The sequence below is a fragment of the Sus scrofa genome, chromosome 9, assembly GCF_000003025.6.
Source record: "Sus scrofa isolate TJ Tabasco breed Duroc chromosome 9, Sscrofa11.1, whole genome shotgun sequence".
Classification (NCBI taxonomy): Eukaryota; Metazoa; Chordata; class Mammalia; order Artiodactyla; family Suidae; genus Sus; species Sus scrofa.
The window spans coordinates 55,399,143-55,421,296 of NC_010451.4; the positions used below are offsets into that span (position 1 = coordinate 55,399,143).

The window sequence follows — 22,154 nt, forward strand, 5'->3', positions numbered from 1 at the left end:
GTCAGCAGCTTGTACAGCTTGAAACAGACGACAGACTTGCCTAACCCCAGACATCATCAAGGGAAACGGGCAAACTTTCATTGGCTGCTGCCCTAAGATGTTCCCACCTACTCATGATGCTCAAGCAAGGGCTTGGGGGATTTTGGAGAAAGAACAGAGGAGGGGGCCTCTACGCTCCTTTCTGGCCTGTGATTCTCGATATAGACCTGGTGGCTACCTCGAAACCCGGACTTAACTCCCGAGCACCTATCTGTGCACTGAACAGCAGGAGGAACTAGGATGAATGAACAGCAGGAGCAGTTAGGAGGCATGAAGAGCAGGAAGAGGCTGGAGGAATGCCACGCCAAAGACACGCCCTCTATCCTCAAAGGAGGAGAAACTTTCTTAAGCATGTGAGTTTTCTCAGAGGTCCGCTGGCTTTCCTAGTAAAGACCTCGGATTTCCCTTGCACAAGGACAGGGATCTGCACACTCTGAAGATCCGAAAGACACCTCATCAGGAACACAGGCTTTGCTGGCTGTCTTCATCCACGCAAAGCCCCCCCACCCCACCCTGCCACCCCATCACCAGGGCAGGTGAATTGTGAGAGAAGAGAGGCCAAGACCACAGCTGAGGAATCAAGCTTAAAATAAGCTCTGCTCACAACCCAATTTCTAACGTGTAGAAAACACTACAATCTTGCAGACAGGATCTGATCATCACCATAGCCCTGCTCCTTGGACAGCTCTCAGACCCAAGCTGCAAACCTTTCCAAAGTTAGGCAGCATGTATGCCTCGTTTGGACAATGAACTGTTTTGCTCTATCATCAGATTCTCAACAAACCCAAGCTCGCAACATACATTTTCCTGCTCTATGATCTGTCTTCCTTCAGCACTACTATAACTTTCACTCTAGCAAAGAAAAATCCACAATAAAGCTAAGGGAGATGAAAGGTTCCACACCTAGGCCAGCATCTGGCCAGAGGGGAAGGTGGCTGGGGACACTTTTCCCAATTGAACACCTGTTGCATAAAGAGGATTCTCCTGCAGAAGGGTCCAGAGTGAAGGTCACTCTGTGATGGCTTTGAGAGATCCTGTGGCTGGTTTTGTGTTTAGGGAGCAGGGGAAGAGAAGCCCCTTGATGTGAGGCCCTTGATGTGAGCAGGGGAAGAGAAGCCCCTTGATGTGAGGCCATGAAGCAGAGTTTCCAGAAACACCCAATGAACAGAAGCTCCCTCTCCCCAGCTAGGGGAAAAAGTCCAAAATATAAGTCTGTCCCCCCAACCCCCTGACCCATCCCCAACTCCTGCAAAGGATCCCCTGAGATACAACCATGTGTTGGCTTCCAAAACCCAATAGCTGAGTGGCTTGAGAGGCTGACCAGACCTCTCAGCGTCTTCTCCTCGCCATCCCCAGAAAGAAAGAAGCTGCCAGGGAGCCCACCCCCAGCGGCCGGGAGAGAGGGCAGGTGCCTACCTGTGTAGCCAGCCAGGGCTGCGGCAGGGATGACAGGCTTGTCCTTGTTGAGGTCAGCGCGGTCACGCACATAGTCCTTGAAGGTGCCCTTGGGCTTGTGGTTGGGCAGGGCGGCTGGGTAGTCCTCCGAGTCGAAGCTGTCGTAGGAGGGGACGCGCTGCAGGCTGTTGAAGGACGACTGGCTGCTCCAGGACTGGGTGAGGCGGTCACAGCTGTCGTAGCTCTCTATGCTCTCAAAGGAGTCCTGGCCCCCGAGCTTCCCTGGAGGAGGAGGAGGCGGAGGAGGGCGGGAGGAGGAATGGGAAAAGACACTGTAAAACGCTCTGGGTGAGGACCCCGCAGGAGGGACGCAGGGAGGGAACGAGCGGCCGGTGGGGTTGCAGGCTGTGGGGCAGCTCTGGGGAGGAAGGGCTGCCTGGGCCCAGTCTCCCAGACCCCCTGCCATGGTCCCATGAGCTCCAGAGCTCCTAGGACAGAGACGCAGAGCCAGGCACTGCTCCGACCTGTCAGAGGGAGAAGGCAGCGTTTGGGACCTCAAGTATTCTACAGAAATCTACAGGCTGAGAATCACACCTGTTAGCATGGGACGTTCTGGCTGATGAATTAGGCCCAATGAGTAGAAATCTGAGCAGTCAGTGGTGGGCTCCATTCCTTCCCTGGTCTAACTCAAGCCCATGAGATAATTTCCAAAGGTCCGATATAGCAAAATATTTTGGTCATAATAAAAAATAAAAAAAAAAAATTTAAAAAACCAACTCCTTTAAACTAAGAGCAGTTTGACCTTCCTTGACCTTGGAACAAAAATATCATTTTTTAGCCTTTTTTCCAAAACTCTTTTAAAATGAAGTACAGGTAGCTCTGCCTCTCCGCCTTCTCAAGTAGAGAAAGAAGTTATGAGATGCTTTTTCCAAGAGATTAAAAAAGAAAACACTATCACTCTTCTAAATAGAAATCCATATTCTTTGTTCCCTCCAAGTACAGTTTTGTACTTGAAATTGGTACTTTATTGGGGAAATGTGGGCAATAGAAAACAAAGATGTTGATTAAAGAGTTAAGGTCCCTCGCAATGTCAGAAACCCTTTACTCTATGAGTTGCTTAAGGCATTCTTAACTGACCACAAGATCATGCAAGTTCATTAATTTCCCAAAACAGGTTATAAACAGCTGCTATGATTGCATCATAGCTCCTAGAGAAATTTCCATTGGCAAAAATGCCATGAAAAAAAGAGGCTAAAAAGGGGGTGGGGGGCGAAAATAAATGCATCCAACTGCTGAAAAGGCTCACAGGAATATTTTTTATGTTTTTATTTCCAGATACTTTCCAGGCAACCTAAATTAAATCATAGGAGATGAAATGGCCACTTCAGTTCAGCAACGTCAAGAGGCCAAAGGATGTGACAAATGTGTGTATGCAGAAATACCTGTGAGTCAGGCCTGGCCAGTCTATTACGTACGAAGTTGAAATCCCACAATCAGGTTGGTATACACAAAGCATGACTGGTGTGCTTCGGCTATATTCTCCCCTTGATAGCAGAGGGGATTTACAATGAAATTCAAATATTTAATTCTGGTGTCCAAACTGAAACTGGAAGGAAGAAATGTTGCTTCCCAAATGTTTCTTTTTTAAGTCCCAGATAAAAGATGTTCAGTTAGATAGGTCATTTTTGCATCATCTACTACTGTAGATTTCCCGAACCTCTTATCCAATCCTGCTTGGAACAGACACAGGTATTTATCGGCCTCATCTCATTTTCTAATCATTCATTCAAAGAAGGGTAAGCCCCACAAGGCAAACCGAACAGCTTCGTTCAGTTTTCGGTCCTGCCTACCCAGTCCACTGTCACATTTGCAACTTTTATTATCATGACAAATGAAGGGATGGTCCCTTCCAGAAATTCGCATTAACAGACTCAAGCAAACAACCAAGAGTGCAACAGCCTCTTTTCAACAGAGCAGGAAATTTTGTGGCCTCTCATAATGAGGCGTTTGCTCAGCCCAGCTCCCCATCTGTAATGGTCCTTCCACGTCTCTGTGACAGACACATACTGAAAAACCTAAGAAAGATACCGCATATTCTCCTAAAGAAAAGCCCACCACCGACGTTTAGGATGTATTTACACTCAAGTGTCTCTGAGATGATTCTCTCAGTCATTTTTATATGGGGAGGGCACGGAGACTGGAATTTCCACACGCAAGACAGTTGCGAGTCTAAGGAGTCCCAAAGAGCAAGGGCACGAAACGAGGCCACAACCACTCTCTGGCAGCCTCTCAAACATGAGCCAAATGTTACTCTGTTGAGAGTTGCGGTTTAGAGCAGGAGGCTGCTTTCATTTTAGCTCTCTTTCACAATCCTGGAGCTGGAACCTTCATTTACGGGTATTTTCTCCCCAGATGGGTTGACTCCAACTGGATTAAACACTCGGTTATGCTACTGTGCTCACGCAGGGAAGCTCAGGTCCCCCAAGACATCCATCGCCAGCTTTTCTGAGAACCTTCTCGGCGAGGTCCTTCCAAAGCTATCTGACTCCACCAAACAGACCGCAGGAAGCTCCCAACAATAATAGAGTAAATGCACCACCCACCCACTCCCCCCCCCCCCCGGCCCCCCACCGAACAGACCAGCACAAAGAAGACAGTTCTCCAAATCCAAAGGAGTGGAACATAGAAGCACTTTGTATACCCTCATGCGGTATATGAACACTAGGATTATTGTGGATAATCGGTGAACAGTGATGCTTTCAGTCTGGACCCATCCTGCCGCCAGATCCAATCCGCTCCCAGAATGTGTCCCGCTCGCGGCACGTCTAACGTGCAAAAAGCAGCCGCAAACAAAACAGGCTGTCACTCAAGTCGATGTGGTGTGAAGTAGGGAGAATGAGGCCAGAGAGAAATCCTTCCTCTCCCTGGCTACAGGTTATGGGTCATCATCTGTATCCCTGGATACAGGTCACTGTCTGGCTCATCATCCACTGGAGCGGGGTGGGGGGGCAGTCACAGGGGATCACGGGGGATCACGGGGACGGTGGGGTTCAAAACCAAAAACCAAGAGAAGAAGAGGGAGAAGGGACGATTACACAAAAGGCGAAGCCAGACGCAACGAGCCACAATGGGACAGCGGATCTACCCCGAAGGACAACACGGCTGGGCCCCAACACACACTCAGCCTCAGCACATGCGCGCAGAGAGCCCCCTGAGAAAGAAAGTCGTTCTGTCGCTGTGACTCGCCTGAGAAAAAAGGTACACATGCATGTGTAGGTATTTAAATAGATCTGTATCCAAAAATAAGAATCAGAAAGGGGAAGGCCAAGCTGGTCCCACCCAGCCCCTTCTGTCTGAAACACAAACACCCGGGGGGCCGAGAAGGGAAGATTAGAGGTTCCGATTTTGCTGGGGACTTTCCCTCTGCAGGCCTGCTGGTCATCTCCAGGCCTGCTGGGGGTGCGGGGGAGTGGGAGACTGAACCCTCAAAGGAGAGGACAACTTGTACGGCCCAGGAGGCCTCTGGGCCCCGGAAGAGGGGACAGGGTCACTGGTGAGCAGAAATCACCAGGAGGCTGGCCAGGCCCACTGTGGTGGCCCAAGTCCACTGGATCGGGTTTTCTCCTGTTGCTCTTCCTGTTTGTAATTCTCTCCCACTTACCCATTAGCACAGTCATCTTTTTTCAGCTTTTTAGAAATCAGCTGGTTCTTCCTGGATGAACAAGTCCCTCCTTGCAATGGGCTGGACTTTTCTCAGAAACAAACAATGCTGACACTTCACCAGGTGGGCTGGGCCTCTGAGTGTTTATGTCCTGATCTTAAAACCTGAGTGTGCTGAACTTTTTTTTGCTTTTATAAAGTCAGCCAGCCAGCTCAATTTTGAAACCTTTACTTCACTCTCAGTGAATATTTTATCGTCATCAAAACAGTCATGTCAACAGAAGTGCCCTCTTTTGGAAGCCTCTGGCCACCTCTTTCCCTGGTCCTTAGCTAAACACACACTTTTCACCACACTGCTGATGACGGGTTCCAAATAAGCCGTTGGTTAACCATCTCACATCTCCCCAAACCAAAGAAGTCACAGGAGGCTAGAGAGCCCAAGCTGAGAAGCACGGGTCATTCAGATACCAAGCCAAGATGAGCAGTCTGACCCAGGAATATTCGGGACCCAGGACAAGGAGGCAATAAAGGCTCTCTAGGAGGGTCCATCCCCTGAATCATTTTTCCGTGATTGTGTCCTCCTTAAGCAAAACCCTCTCCAAGAAAATAGAACACACCTTAAAAAACAGCCACCTTCAACTCAAGTTATTATTTGCTGACATGTTTGACCCAAATAAGAAATGTGATTGGTCATCCTGCTGGATGTCAATCCCACCATAGACCCGCCCACAGTCTTTGTCATCATGGAAGACATGCATGCCTACGATTCCATGATACCAAGTGCTGCATATCTAGACGATCTACGACAGAAAGGCTAAAAAACTCAGGCCTGCCCAGGGCTGAGAGTGAGGGGAGGGAAATATGGGGACTGGAAAAACAAATGTAGTTAGGTCACTGTTAGAAACTTCTAGAGCACAAGTCCGACCTACCACGACTGGTCCTCCCCATGCACATGTTGTCGGGGGTCACAACTTCTTGTTTGATGGCAAAGTAGTCGGTCTGCAAGGGGTCCGTCTGCAGAGGGTCCCGGAGGATGACCGGGGGGTAGTCGTTCTCATACTTGAGGGACAGGAGCTCCTCCGAGCTGATGGGATGGAGGGTCTGGTAGGACTCGGTGATGAAGCTGGGCTCGGAGAACTCCGAAGGAGGGACGCACTGGGCATGCTCAATACCATAGCCTGGGAACGGAGCATGTGCAATTAGAGAAGAGAGATGAGCCCCCAAACCAGGCAGTTCCTCCCCGTTTAGAGTGGCCCCACAGTGAGAGACGAGCTGACTACCTTAGGATTTTAAGTCAAAGGGTCTGGGCTGTTAACCTTGCTCCACTCCTTAAGAGCCATGGCCCTTAGGAGACGCTTCCCTCTTCTGACTTCATTTTTTCATCTCTAAAGTAGGGATGGTTGCACTCTTCCTCAAGCCTTGCGATGAAGCGCCAATGAGAGCATCCATGTAAAAAGGCTACCAATGTTTCTGACACACAATAAGCTCAAGATTGTCGTTAGAATACAGATCATAATAAAGTAAAAAAGAAGGAAAACAGGAGTTCCTGGCGTGGCTCGGCAGAAACGAATCTGACTAGTATCCCTGAGAATGCAGGTTCGATCCCTGGCCTTGCTCAGTGAGTTAAGGATCTGGTGTTGCTGTGGCTGTGGCGTAGCCAGCAGCTACAGCTCTGATTCAACCCCTAGCCTGGGAACCTATATATGCCGTGGGTGCGGCCCTTAAAAAGATAGAAAAAAAAAAAAAAAAAGAAAGAAAGAAAAGAAAACAAACCTGCTTAAGATGCTCTCTGAAAGCAAGGCCATTAGGCAAGCACGGCCCTCCACTAAATTTCTTCCTCCTCCAGCCACCCCTGCAGCATAGCAAGGGGTCAGGGACCAAGAGGAGGAAGCTTCTTCACATTCTGGAACAGAACCTGAGGCCGTAGGGCATCCTCTAGACAAGGGAATCTCAGAGGAGATGCTGTCACATCTCCTAGTAAAAAGGATAAAGAACAAGGTCCAAGACAAAATTCCTGACTCCAACCTCCAATGGCCACCACAGGGCACAGGATCAAACAGGATCACAGCTTGGAGGCAAGTCCTAGTCTCTCTGCATGACTTTCACGCTGAAGATACGGGCTAGACCCTGGTGCGCAGGCGCCTGCAGGTTCATGAATCGTGCCAACAGGCCGAAGCCTTGCGCTTCTCGGGAATGATGCAACAAATCACCACATCACTGCACTTAAGAAAGTCTTATTTTCTGCGGCATCACGGGAGTGAAGGTGCCTGAGATGACTCAGGACAGGGATCCTTTCCTAAGTTCCCATCCCACAGAGCAGGAAGAGGGAAGACGAGTGGCAGGTGAACTTACTAATGAAGTAATCCGAGGTATAGCGGGACTCCGGGTAGGTGGGGTTGACTCCATTAACTTGATATGGCTTCACATCCTCTGCAACAGGCAAGGGAGGAACAAGACAAAGAGGTCAGCGTGCAGGTAAAATGCCCGGCCTAAAAGGACCTGGGACACAAGGACCCCAGGGATGTCAGTTCCTCTTCTAAAAAATCTGCATGTTCACGAACGGAGCTGCTTCCTCTCTGAGTCTCCCCTGACTGAGGCCTTGTCTGGAGATGAGTTCACTAAAGGACGTGGCTGAGTTTATTATTTTAGTAGCTGCAAAATGGGATTTAAGAGCTTGGAAAGCACAAGCCTGAGTAAGCTCTAGGGGCTGGAAAGACATCTGCCCTCATGCTCGATGCACACGCGTGCCACCGGCATTCAAGGCTTGAAGACATCTTGGGAGGGACCAAAATCAGCTACCAATAATCCAAACGGATGGGTTCCAGAGCTTTTCAGAAATTCAGGACAATCTTTTTGAGGCAGGTAGATTTTGGAGCCTCCGTTTCTTCCAACAGATGTCTGGGTTTTGTTTTATGGTTTTTTCAAGTTCAGGCCCAGATAAGACACGTAACAGTGGTAAGGTGACTCTACTCATGCACAGAGAGAGCAGAGCCATATAACCAAACTCCTGTCCAGGTGCCAACTTCCCAAAGAAGGAGAAGGGAACGTAGATGAAGGGAACCAAGCAGAGGCAGTCTCTCCACTGAACTAAGCGGAGCCTGCAGGTCCTCGGAGGACCCTGGAAACTGGTGGTGGCCTCTGACCATTATCTCAAGTGGTCTGATTACATTTCACTGTAAGACTCCGACATAAAGACAGAGGCTTGGTTTGGGTTTTTCCTCGGGTATTTGATAGCTGGTTGGGAACAGAGACTGCTGGGAAAACAAGTTTATGCCTGCACAGAAAAACAGTTCCCAGCTGAGATAAAATGATTAAACTCTGCTTGAGCAGCTTATCAGATTGAAACATCCCTGTACCTTTGGCCTTAAACCCCACCCAGAACAGCTATGTTCTTTCAGTGCGGGGTTGCTGTTGTTTAATTACAGAACAAAAGCTGCAGCCTCCATACAAACATCACGTTCAGCTCTTCAAGGATCTGCAGAGCGGCTCTCAACTGTCTCTCTCCCCTGCAAACGGGTGAGATGATACAAGTTTTGTTCTCAAACCCACTCCCTCATTGTCTGCTTCTCCGAGATTCACTTATTCTCTTCCTTTGCAGGGAGGTAGACCAGAAGCTCCCCCAGGAGTCCGCATCATTACAAGACAGGAAGTGGCCTGAAAAGACCGGAAGTTGAAGGAAAGGCGTGACGTTGGGGAGACCACCGAAGCCGTCCTCATTTTACAGATGAGGACTCTGAGAGAGTACAGGGCCTTCCTTCGTTCCACGGTTGTTTCGAGAGCCCAAAGAGAAAAATGCGTTTTCAAGCATTTGGGAAACCGGAAGATGCTGTGGCGACATTAACAGAAACCATGGCCCGCTTAGACACTCCAGGACACCTGCCTGCCCCGTGGTGATGACTAGAGGGAAAGAGCGGATTAGTGCCATATATTTAGGTCCCACGGTCTGGTAGACTCCACCGCCGGGTTTATAAACCAATGCTCGCGTCATATCTGCTCGAAGCCTGCTGTACCTTTTCTCCTCTGGAAACAGGCGCTCACGTCAACACCTATGAGCGGTTTTTGTGCAGGTACACGGGGCAGCACCTCGGTGCTTCGGGGAAGCGGGTGCAGGTGCCCAGCAGTCCTCGGCCAGACCCACCTCCTTCTCCACCCTGCTTATTTATTTAATTTTCAGCAGAAGCTGAAGAGAAGGAAAAAAGATAACACTTCTCTGCTCCAGAGGAGTCTCCCTTGGGTCTCTCGGGGGGCACTGCAGAGTGGAAAAATCTCCCTAAACAAAGGAAGGTATTATAGGGAATAAAAGGGCTAAGCCTGGGCTCTGCTCCCTGCCCCCAGCGTCTGCGCCAGGGCTTGGAGCTGGTGACCACAGGGAAAGGGTGGGCCTGGGTCAGAGAGGGCAACGAGCTTCTAGGCTTACAGTCAGCTGGAGGGCACTGCTGACTGCTGGTAACTGCAATTTATTTTAAGAAGAAATTCAGAAAAATAAGCGCAAAAACACCCAACTTTGCCGCCTGCTGCTGTTTCTATACTCAGCCAGGACTGTGGTACATGAGTCACTTGGTCCAAAAAGGTTGGAAGGGGCTGGTAGGGGAGGCCGTGTCATTACAAGGTTGCAACACCACGTCCTGACATAACCCTAGTTTCTGCTCCAGATGAAGAAGATGCACCTCGCTCACTGCTGCAATTCCGGTCCAGTTAGTGGGCAGAGAAGCCTGTTTTATTCCGAAGCTCTGCAAAATAAAGCTTTCTCATAGATGGGACCATGGAGCAAGGGAATGCATCTTAAGATTGCCAAAAGAAGAAGAAAAAGAAGGAAAACCCTTTTGCTGCTGCCTGTGGGCACTGCTTGTTCAAACAGAACACGAGTCCCAGATGAGGACTGGGAGCAGAATTTTGCATACCAAGAAGTTTCAGGAGCCTAGTCTTACTAAAGATTAAAACTGGAACCTCCAATCCATAGGAGAAAAAGAAACTAGCCTTTATTGAGCACCTGCTGTTTACCAGGCACTGCATGGCCTCTCTCTGTAGACCATACATGCTGTGATTGGACACCCAGATTACAGCATCAATGCTGCACCACTGGGCACGCTCCCAGCCTACTCTCAAAGCCACCTGAATGGGGCAGCCACCTCACCCTGTCCACCATGCATTTACCTTTTTGCAGGATCTCCAGATGCTCCCACAAGATGTCTCCAACGAAGTCTGGAGCCAGCTCGAGAAAGCAGTCTTTCCCCAGCGCACAGAGGGCTGCTCCGTTCATACAGAACTTCTGGAAATCCACACCTTTCAGGCTGAACTCATTGACAGCCCACATCACCCAGTCCCGAACATGGGTCTCTGTCCACTGCCGGGGATCTGAGGCAAGAGAGCAAATCAAGTTCCAGCAGATCAGGCTCTTAACTCTTCAGAGAGGACAGGAAAGGATCTGACCTTGGCCAAGCATGGTCTCAGATTCCCAGAATTAGGAATGCCCAACAGAGCACCTGCCACAAGCCTCCTGCCCATGTGCATCATCCCCATCTTCTCTCTCCTGCCAGCTAGGAGTCACTGTCATCAGCCAAAAAGGAACAGCGTTTTCTCTACCCACGGAATCTGCAGGCAAAGATTCCAGGACTCCCCTCTCTTCCGGCCTTACTTCCATCAAACTTTTCTTTAAAGCCTGGGACAAGGGAACAGATGACTTCTTTAACAGTGACAATAACAGAGTCAGCTATGCTCCAGATGCTGCACTCACCTATCCCTGCTCTTAACTCTCGTAATTTACTCTATTGCCTTATGCTTAACCATTTTTATCTGAATTACAGTTAGTGTAGTAGAACCTAGGTAAGAGAGGAGGACTGGTTCCAGGAGCCCCTTGGGTACCAAAATCCATGGATGCTTATGACCCTTATATAAAGTGGTTGCGTACACACAGCCCTCTGTAGCTGTGGATTCCCACCTCCTCAGATTCAACCAACTAAATCCGATCTGTGCTTGGTGGAATGTGCCCTGGGATACAGAGGACCTGCTGTGACAATCATAGCAATTAGTAATATAAGTCATTCAAATGATAGTAGAAACAACCTTACTAGGTACCTGTATTGTACCAGATACCTTGCAATGTTACGCACATATCATGGGCCCTGCGATGAATGCCAGGGCAGAACAGATAATACATAATCTTTCTGTGTGGCCCCTGGTTTAACATGACTACACCAGCTAATGACACTTAAAGAGCTCAGATGATGGCAGACTGCGGTGCCCACAGCCTGCCTGCTCTCAAAGACATTGTCTTCAATCTAGAAGATGACTTTATGAGATGTTGGAAAACCCAGTGGTCAGAAATCAGAAATCACTGTATGCTGCCTTATGACTGGGCACCGCTGTCAGCTGAGGCTTGTGGGAAAGCAGAGCACATGGAAAGGTGTGCAGACACATTTACTGAATCTGCCCAAGGCCTGCACCTGGCAGGGTGGAAGCCTCCCATGAAGCAGCAGCACTGACCTGGTGTAAAGTCAGCATTTCTCTTACTCAATAGAAAAGTGTTCTTTCTGCTTTCAGTTGCTCAGGAGATGCTGCTTGGTCAAGGCCTAAGTCTTCCCCATTTTTCCTTTCTGACAACTCAAGCCACTTCCCCTTACAGTCCTGAACAAACCCTTTCAGATGAGAACACCCAAGTATAAACACATTTCACCAAAGGACATGGAACAGAAAAGAGTCAATTCCCAGAAATGCAGTTTGCTGAGTTCATCCAATGGCGGCCGCAGCATGACTCGGAAACCATGCTTTCCCAACTTGTCTGACTGTGGAGCCACTTGAAGAGCTTCAGAATTACTGATGCTAAGAGCAACGGTGACTTAACTGGCTTGGGACATGACCTGAGCTGTGGAATTTTTTGATAATCCCCTATCTAATGTGCGAACAAGTCTGGGCACCACTAAGACCAAAACCAAGATGGCAGCCACAAGCCCGAGAGATAAAGGAGCACCCTATGTGCCCGTGCTTGTTCCAGCGGATGTCCGCAAAGACCTGGAGCTGCTGACTGAAGGGCAGTGAGTAATAATGTCTACCTCACCCAACAGGTAAGGAAACTAACCATACCTCAAAGTCTGATCACTTCTCTCCCTTTCCGATTACAGAACATACCTTTTGGGATTCCCAGGCGTTGCTGCTCTTTAGAAAAACCACTGAATGTAGCTTTCAAGGCTTGAGACATCATTTCTTTGCTGCTTGGAGTTAGGAGTGGGACATCTGCACATTCCATATCTGTCAGAAAAAAATAATATCATATGAATACTAGCAAAATTTAATAGGCGACGGAGTTCGCTAGACGGATGGTGGAGATTACTTTGCAATCCCCATAAATATCAAATCATTGTGCTGTACACCTGAAATGAATATAATGTTATATGTCAGTTACATCTCGATTTTAAACAAAACGAAATGGGTAATTCACCACCATAAAATAGAACAGAGTATGAATGGTCTGAAGAAGGCAAGCTGAGAAATAACTGTACGAACATCCCCAACCAGGGCAGGTGAAATTTGTGGGGCTTTCCACAGCATGGTAGGGCCCATCAATAAAAATCTAACTCGTGCCTAGAATGGCTTGCATCTCTGACAAAATGCCTTTACTCTTTCTCTTTAGCGCTACCAATTCCCTCATTACCCCTACTTCTCCTTCCCCAAGAAGATCAATGTTTCTATGCACTTCCTGTTACCTCTGAAAAGGAAATAACACATTCATTCGGTATATAATTATTTAGTGTTTGCTACCTGCAAGGCATTAGAGAAAGAAAAGCGAGCAAGACAGAAACAATCCCTACCCTGATGGAGCTGGGATCAGGTTCTGGCAGTGAAATTAGTCCTAACTTAGGAGTTTAGAACAAACATATATATACTACTATATATAAAACAGATAATCAACAAGGACCTGCCATATAGCCCAGGAAACTCTACTCAATATTCTGTCATAATCTACATGGGAAAAGCATCTGAAAAAGAATGGATGTGTGTGTATAGGTATAACTGTGACACTTCACTCTGCACCTGAAACTCAACATCACATTGTAAAGCAACTATACGCCAATATAAAACAAAATTAAATTTGAAAAATTAATCCATCAATTAATTAAAAAGGCTATTTAGTACAATCAAATGGTTCAACTACAATGCCGACAAGGGCTTTGTAGGAGAAGTAGAAGGTGAAATGTTAATACAATACAGGAATTCCTGCAGGGCTGGAGGAGTCAGAGAGGGCCTCCCTTAGGAGAGAGGTGTTGAACCTGAGATCTGAAGGATCTCCAGGAGTTTAAAAAAAAAAACACTCCAGCTCAGTGGTTCTCAAACTGCGGTCCCCAGCCTCACCTGGGAACTGTTAGAAAGGCAGATGCTGAGCCTCACCCAGACCTCCAGAATCAGAACCTCGGGGGGGGGGGGGGAGGCGGAGCCTAGAAATCCATTTCACTACAGAACCCGGGTAATCCTGATGGTCACCGAAACCATGGGATTGTGATCCTAGGAAAGGGAATGGCATCAATGAAGGTCCTGAGATGGGGACAGAGGGGAACCTGGGCCTGCTTTAGTATCAAAAAGATCAGGGCAGCTGGAGCAGTGTGACCAGGAGACAGCTGCTTGAGAGGAGGTTGGAGAGGGAAGGAGGGAATGTGTTAAAGAATTGATCATTGTACCCAGAGGACAACAGGAAGCCACTGAGTTTTATGCGGAGGAATGGCATGACGACATTTTAAGAGCACCTTATGGTAATTCTATTTTTAGGTTTTCAAGGAACTGCCATCCTGTTTTCCTCAGAGTGGTTGAATAATTTCACATTCCTACCACAGTGCACCTGGGTTCCACCTCCTTGCCAACACCTGTCATTTTCTGCCTTTTTAAAATAGTAACCATCCCAATAGATGTGAAGTGGTATTGCCTTGTAGTTTTCATCTGCATCTCCCTGATGATTGGTGATGTTGAGCATCTGACCATGAGATTCTTGGCCATTTGTGTATTTCTTTGGAGAAATGTCCTTGCAAGGATTTTGATCATTTTTAACACTGTCGTGGTTGAGTTTTAGGATTTCTCTGTATACCCCAAAGAGTGGGTAGCAGGATCTTGAAGAGAGAGCTGTACACTCATGTTCACCGCAGCATTATTCACAATAGCTGCACTGCGGAGGCAGCCAAGTGTCCATCAAGAGATGAATGCATAAGCAAAAGGTAGTATATAAATACAAGGCAATACCATCCGGCCTTACAAAGGAAGGAAATTATGACATATGCTGAAACATAGTTGAAGCTTCACATTATGCTCAATGAAATAAGCCAGTTACAAAAAGACAAACTGCATAGGATACTTAGAGCAAATATTCAAATTCACAGGGACGGCAAGTAAAACGGTAGCTGCCAGGACCTGGGGGCGGGGGGGCGGGGGGGGGAACAGGGAGGTGTGTACAGGGGCCAGAGTTTCCGTTTTACAAGATGAAAAGAGTCCTGGGGATGGATGGTGGTGAGGGCTGTGCCATATTAAGAATGTCTTTAATCTCGCTAAACTGTAACTTAAACACGGTTAGGATGGTAAGTTTAGCTAATGTTCATTTTACCACAATTTTTCTAAATGGGAAGAAAAAAAAGATGGCCTTAGCTGCTCTGTGATGGGGGGTTTAGGAGGTAATTCTGAATGGATGCAGGAAGACTTGTTAAAAAGCTCTTGCAGTTGTTGTGGTGAGAGATGATGGTGGCTTTGACTAGGAAGGTGGTTACGCAGAAAACATAAGTGGGTAAATGTGAAGTGGGTACAGGAGGTAATATCTATAAAACTTGATTTCTGGAGGAGGGAAAGAAGAGTGAGGACTCGAAATCTGCAGATGCACAAATGTGTCCTCCTTTGCTCTTGCCTCGTATCTTTATCTCTGCTTTGTCCAGTCCTCTGGTACCTGCAGACCATGTTCGAAGCAAAGATACATAAATCTGGTTCAGGCTAAAAATCCTCTGGATTCACCTCAGGCATAATTTCCCACAAAAGGCTCATCAGCGGAGTGCCCGTCGTGGCACAGTGGTTAACGAATCCGACTAGGAACCATGAGGTTGCGGGTTCGGTCCCTGCCCTTGCTCAGTGGGTTAAGGATCCGGCGTTGCCGTGAGCTGTGGTGTAGGTCGCAGACGCGGCTCGGATCCTGCGTTGCTGTGCCTCTGGTGTAGGCCGGTGGCTATAGCTCCGATTCAACCCCTAGCCTGGGAACCTCCATATGCCGCGGGAGCGGCCCAAGGAAAAAAAAAAAAAAGGCTCATCAGCAAAGAAGTGACCTGCGAAGTCCTACGAGCTGTCCTGTGACCTGTAGGCAGCCAGACGCTCTCCTGCAGTCTTTCCAGAAGCCCTCTGGCTCACTCTGAATCTTCACTGCATCATATGAAACTGACGTAAAATGGCTGCATTCCAGGCCTGGCCACTGGCACAGTTCCTCCACCAGCCATCTCTAAACCCGGGCTCGTTAGAAAGGTCCCTGGACATACGAAATGTGTTATTGGCTTCATAAAATGGCAACACAGGAGAGAAAAGGATGACCATTAGTGACCTCTGAAAAAAGAAGCAAGATCTATTGCCCCTGAGGGTCAAAATGAATGGAAACTACATGGCAAGAGAGAAGGGCAGGCAGCACCTTCCCTCAGTTTGCTTGGAGTGATGCTATCAGGAAACTGCCCAGGGTCTGCCCTCCACCCTGGAAGAACAGGAGGGTTCACGGCCACGCCTCTCCCGGGCCCTGCCACCAAAGGGGATCTGAAGTTCCACGGAGTGGAGAGTTTGGGTTGCCCTGGGACATGCCCAAAAAACCAAGTGGAAAAATCAACACGCCTTCAGGAAGCTTGACAAAATGATGGAAAATCCCAGATTGTTGGGGGGGCGGGGGAGGGGGGAGGGGATGAAATGTTGATTACATAACATCCAGCCCTTCACACAAGGGACTAATCATCCAATGAGTCACGAAGAGAGACATCAGGCTCCCCCTTCGTCCCCAACGCTACTCGCCTGAGAACAGCTAAGTGGCAAGTTCAGAATGTCCTGCAGAGTGGAAATCAGTCTGACTGTAGAGAAAAGGGCTCTTTATTTCACCAAGAGTTTCACTTCTGAAAGAAGGATCCACTGCCGCACCCCGGCTCCCTGCCCAGGCCCAATCACAGGAGTCAATCAATAAATGTTTGGTGAATTAAATGTCCTCTACATCTGAGTGACTTTCCTTCCCTTCACTCCCATCCAACACAAATTCAGGCGCTTGAACCATGCAGGGTTTGTTGTATGTGTCTGTCCTCTCCCCTAAAATTACAACTCTATGAAAAGGATGCAACTCATGGCGGAAATTGGCCAGGACAGCACATGTGAAAAATGCGGGCCAGGCCAAATGGGACAAGCAGTGGTTCTTCTGCAAACTGGAACTGAAGGATGAGATGGGCCAGGAGACCCCAGGCAGCTTCTAAACAGGAAAGCCTGGGCAGTCAAATGCCAGGGCGATGTGAAGGCCCGGGACTACAACAGAAAGCCTGAGAACAAGGGTTCTGGAGTCGGTTTCCCATCCCAGCACATGCTCTGGCCAGGACAGGGCCTCTGGGCTGACAATCTTCCACACAGGTTTCTGCTTCCTGTCGGGGAGCCAGAACTTCCGGATGTCACCTGTTCTCTCCAAGGGAAGCAGCTGGACTGACGTGTGCCTGTCCACCTAATGCCATCACCAAAAGCCTGGTCTACAGGCCATAAGCTGCAGCTGCAGAGCACCTGGCTCTGCCCCTGGCCAGGGACTCTTGAAAAGGTGCTCTCAGCCCAGCTGGGGAAGCCAACTCCACACACTTGGCACACCTGGACTTGAGCTTGGGAGAAGTATACCACTGCCCTTGGACCCAAAGGATTCAGACAGGGACTCAGAGCTTTACTTCCATAAAGTGTGGACTTTCAGTTTAAAAAAAAAAAGAAGAAGAAGAAATCAAGACTCCGCTATATGTGAGAGAATAATAAGCCAGTTTCAATAGCGTGGGTACTGTATTTAAATGATCATGAATAACCACATTCAAAAGGGGATATTACTTAAATGTGGAATCTAAAATATGGCACAAGTGAACCTCTCTACAAAACAGATACAGACTCCCAGACATGGAGAACAGACTTGTGGTTGCCAAGAGGGCAGGGGGAGGGAGTGGGATGGACAGGGAGTTTGAGGTTAGCAGATGCAAACTATTACATTTAGAATGGATGGGCAATGGGGCCCTGCTGTACAGCACAAGAGACTGTGTCCAATCTCATGGGATAGAACATGATGCGGGAGTGAGATGAAAAAACAGAATGTATATATACATATGACTGGGTCACTTTGCTGTACAGCAGAAATTGGCACAACATTGTAAATCAACTATACTTTAATTTAAAAAATGGCCAAAAAAAGAAAACAAATGTGGATATTATGTAAAATTTTAAACTCATATTATGCAGACTAGGAAAGCAAAAAAGCCCTCTATGTGGCTCGCTTGTGATTGTGGCAATTCTGTCAATTACACTGACCAAGAATAATGAAATCATTACACAGGTGGCAAAGCTGATGACAGGGTTTAGCCCAAGCAGGCATCTCTGTTATTCTTACCATAATTTACCTTATTACCTATTATAATACTCTTGGAGTAGGTGCCAAAAAGATTTCTAATTTGGGGAACAGCATCCAGAAATTAATCAACGCCTCCATAGAAACTAACTAATTCTATTTTTATGGACAGGCACTAAAATTGCGTTTGTGCTAATAACTGTAATGGCAGTATCCTACAGTGAAATAACACACTGATCTCAAAATGCTGAGCTCCTGACCTGGAGGCACACTATGCTGGTGCAGTGGAGACTCTCTCAATATGAAACAGAAACATATGACAAGTGTATTCGATATGTGACCCACAGTTTATCCCTCAGGACCCTAAATCCGAGTTAATATTTATAAGGATCATCCACGTTACTGGGAGTTGTTGTGCAGAAGCTAGTGAGTAAATAACAGTCCCAAACTCTGTCTCACCAAGACCACACAGGATGGGAGCAGGATGAGCAGGTAGCTTTCCTTGAATCAGTAGAGACATAATGAGCTATGGCCTCTTCAATGCAAAGAAACATCCACTTGTTTTTCATTGGGACCGAACCCTGAACAAAAGCTGTAAAAGCCCAAGGATGTTTTAAGTCGAATGGACGACAAGGGTGTCAATTCACTCACCTGGAACGCACAGTTAAGGGTTGCTCAGTGTCCGAGAACCCATCAAGGACATTCTGCATGACGTTTCATATCATTCTTTTAAGTTGTTTGAAACCAAATGGCTTGTATCAACAATGTCACCCAGAACCTAAGCATGAAGTGGTGTCTGTTCCTGGACAAAGTTCAGGACATATGACCTTGCGGACCTGTCATGTCTCTCCTTTCGCCATCCTCAAACAAATGACAGGGAAGACGGGAGCATCTGGGACCTGAGGGTTAGGCAGCGAACTAGAAATCCAAGGTGTATGCTCCAGTCTTGTGCAGTCCCTGGATGGCCAAACCCTGGCAGATCGCCATGACAATGCCAGCGTGTGTGATGGGTACTGTCCCAAACGACAGCAGCAGGAAAGAAACACCAAGAAGGAATAATACGCCTTAACCTGAAAACCACCTCAGTCCACCAAAACCCTTTCCATGTCCTCTTCCCCAATATCCTCACAACATGACCTTCCAGGGGGTCCTGGGAAAGCAGTACAGGACCCCACTTCACAGATGAGGAAACCAAGACTGCAAGAGATGAAGAGCTTGGCTTACATTCCATCTTTCAGTGCTTACATCCAAAGTCTTTCCACTCGATTCTACTGCTGCTGCAAATGGGGATGGATCAGAAATCCAAGAAAACTAGCATTTCTACAGCTAAGCCAGAGAAAACGGGACTTGGGTTTCATAGTTTGAAAATCAGATACTCCTCTTGCGTCAATAAATTAAAAACTTAAACATAACCATTCCTGAATTGAAGAAAGGGCTATCCCCATGAAGACATCATTAAAAGCCATTTACAGAATCTACTGTAATCTTTTCCTTTCTTGGAACGAAGGGTTATGAGGTTTCCCTTCATCCATACAAAGTGACACACAGTAAATGACAACCTGGCCTCCTTCCCTGTCTGTATTCACCCCTGAGTCACCCCCATGGGCAATTGTGCACATCATGTGAGGTTAATTCGTTACAAAAGGCCTGGCTGAAATATGCTTCTTAAAGTGGAAAGAAACCAAGAAGAAACTTTTTGGTTCATACGGAGGGGAGGGGGGAGGACAACTGCCCCAAATGGAAAGACTCTGAAGACAAGGGCAAAAGACACAGTGGGGTGTGCACTGGGCGTGGCTTGGCTTGTTGGCCAAACCCATGGGTTCTTAGTTGGGCCATTAACATAATCACACTGGGGAAGTCATTTAACCAGTGCATTGCTAAAAAGAGGTCTGTTGATAGGTAGTTTCTATATCCTTCATAGGGTTTTTAAATTTTCATGATGGCAATTTTTTTCTATCCTTTTTTAATGATTTTAATGTTTTCCATTACAGTTGGTGTACAGTGTTCTGCCCATTTCTACTGTACAGCAAAGTGACCCAGTCTCTCTCTCTCTCTTACACACACACACATATACATTCTTTTTCTCACATTATCCTCCATCATGTTCTGTCATAAGTGACTAGATATAGTTCCCTGTATACAGCAGGAACTCATTCAATTACGGCAATTTTTAAACACACACTAACGTGGAGAGAAGAATATATAATAAATCTCTATTCAAAATCCATCAACACTACCAGTTTTTATCTCATCTCCCCCCACTCACACACACACACACACACACACACACACACACACACACACACACACACACTGTAAAGCTAATCCCAGGCAGCATGCCATTTCACCCACAAATATTTTATTGTCACGAGGATATTTCTGAGATAAGGGAGGATCATAATATGAAAGCTTACAAGAAACAGATAAACTCATGAAAAAAGAAAATAAGGCTTCAGATTACTTTCCACTGTGCTTAAATCTAGGTCTACATTTCATTCATTGGCCCTCTTGAACCACAGAACTGCTTTTAAAGCCACATTATCATGATCTGGAAAGTGATGAAGTTAGATCAGAGACGGAAGGTTTCACATCAGGACCGCCCGCCACCCCTTCGATCCCCACGTCCCACACACAGAAGACTCGAGAGAATTCCTCCTAACCGTTCATGCCCTCAGGAATGTACAACTAGAACCGGGAGTGGGCGCAAAAGTCTAGGGATTCTGTCAAGGACCAGGGCCACTACCACACTGCCTAGAACAAGTCCCAGTGTGTGAGAAGAGGTGCCCAGAAACACAACTGTGGCCAGTGATGGACTCTGACGTTCTCTAAAAGAACTTCAACAAGGGCATTATATCTCAGAAGTCTCTGAAAGGGAATCCCATTCAACTTCTCTCTCATTCATGGAAGGATGGATCAGAGCTAGGAAGGAAGGGTCCCCTGTGACCTACACTCCTGATTCCAAATCCCATTCAAGGCCCTAGAAACGTGGCAAGGCAGGGCCTCCAGCTGAGGGAGTCGGTAGAGGCCACAGAGCTTCTTGCTGAGGTTCACGCAAAGACAGGAAATAAGGGTCCCTCCTCAGCCCCTCAGCCCCATTTTCACAAATCTAATGGAGTGACAAAGCACCAAAGGGACAAGCAGGGCTCTTGGCTCCAGCAAGAGCTAAGCCACAGTAGCTCGGGTACCCCAGTAAGGCCAGCCATCCCAACCAAGCGCAGTCCATCACCGCCCAAAATCATGTGGCGCCATGACCTCGAAACAGACTTTCCTTATCAGATGGGGAAACACAGCTGGGCTTCTGTCCTTAATACCAATGCCCTCCAAGCCGCCAGATAATTAAAAAATTTATTAAAAAAAAAAAAAAAAAACACTCTGAAGAAGGGAGACAGAAGCTGCAGAAAAAATCCCCAATTCGTCCTCCAGTGACCTGACCAACCAAAAATGCAAGCCAATCGCCAATGACAGCATCTCGTTCCTGCTGCCACAGAGAATGCCCGCTGCTGGGGCACAACGTGCCGACTCTAAGGTAAGCCTCTCCTCAGAGGGAGGCTGCCCCAGGACAAAAGAGATGATCCTCTGAGAGGCCAAGCTGGCTCCAACCTGCACCGGGAAGCCGGCCCCGGGCCCTGCAGCCAGGCCTGGGAAAGAAGGCTGGGGGGCGGGTCCAGCACCCTGAACATCTGTAGGAAGTGACTTCAGTTCTCTCCCGACTCCCTTCAGCCACCACCACCTCCCCGTGCCCCCCCTCCTCCTCCCCAAAAGGAGTTTTAACACATTATTCCCACTGAAGCCCTGAGGATCTGGTGACTCACCAGGCTCACACATGGTTCCAATGAGCCCTTGACCATTACATGGTCGGGGAGCAGGAAAAACAAATGAAAGCGGTTGTAATTCGGCTGCATGGAGCTCAGGCCTGCCAGACAAAAGGGACTGCAGGCGGGCTCCCAAATTCGTTCAGGCACCTGACACGCAAAAGCTATTTTTAATCACTGGATTTATTTCTTTCCTCCTACCCCGCCCCCCCCCCCCAGCATCCTCCACCTCAGCAAATGTTTGGAAGTTCAGAGCAAACCCCAAATCAATTCCAGGTGTTCAGGGAAACCCAGAGAGGTTCTTCCGTTCCAGGAGCTGAGCCAGAGAGCGGAACAGCCCCCTGGGTCCTGCAGCTACATTTTCTCGCTCTTTCCTTAGAACAGCTCCAATCTCCTAAACATTGGGCACATGGCCTGAGAGAGGAAATATCTGAATGAACGGGCCCTGAATGAACGGGTTCCAATTCTGTATCTTCTCCAGCAGTCCTGGCAGGGGCTCAGGGGCCACTGAGCTCCGGAGCATCCTTCACTCAACACTAGGATTCTCCACCTGCCTTGCAGCAAGGATTCAGTTAAATGTGGATGAAAATACCAAAGCCTCAGACCTAGTAGGTGCTCAGTAAATGAATGACTGGTAACTTGAAGGGAACTGAAAAATCTCTTGGAACATATAAACACTAAAAAAGTAC

The 22,154-nt window shown here is 47.8% G+C and overlaps 1 protein-coding gene across 6 annotated transcripts in view; it reads right to left on the reverse strand.

Annotated features, from left to right (window-relative positions):
* Window positions 1-22,154, reverse strand: part of ETS1 (ETS proto-oncogene 1, transcription factor) — a 134,917-nt gene that overhangs the window by 21,879 nt on the left and 90,884 nt on the right. For 4 of the 6 annotated variants that reach the window (XM_021101985.1, XM_021101986.1, XM_021101987.1 and 1 more), the window contains 5 exon segments: window positions 12,220-12,339; window positions 10,249-10,449; window positions 7,447-7,524; window positions 6,024-6,272; window positions 1,456-1,716 (listed from right to left, as the gene is read on the reverse strand). In XM_021101985.1, the coding sequence (XP_020957644.1) occupies window positions 1,456-1,716; window positions 6,024-6,272; window positions 7,447-7,524; window positions 10,249-10,449; window positions 12,220-12,339 (909 nt within the window). 6 annotated transcript variants of the gene reach the window in all.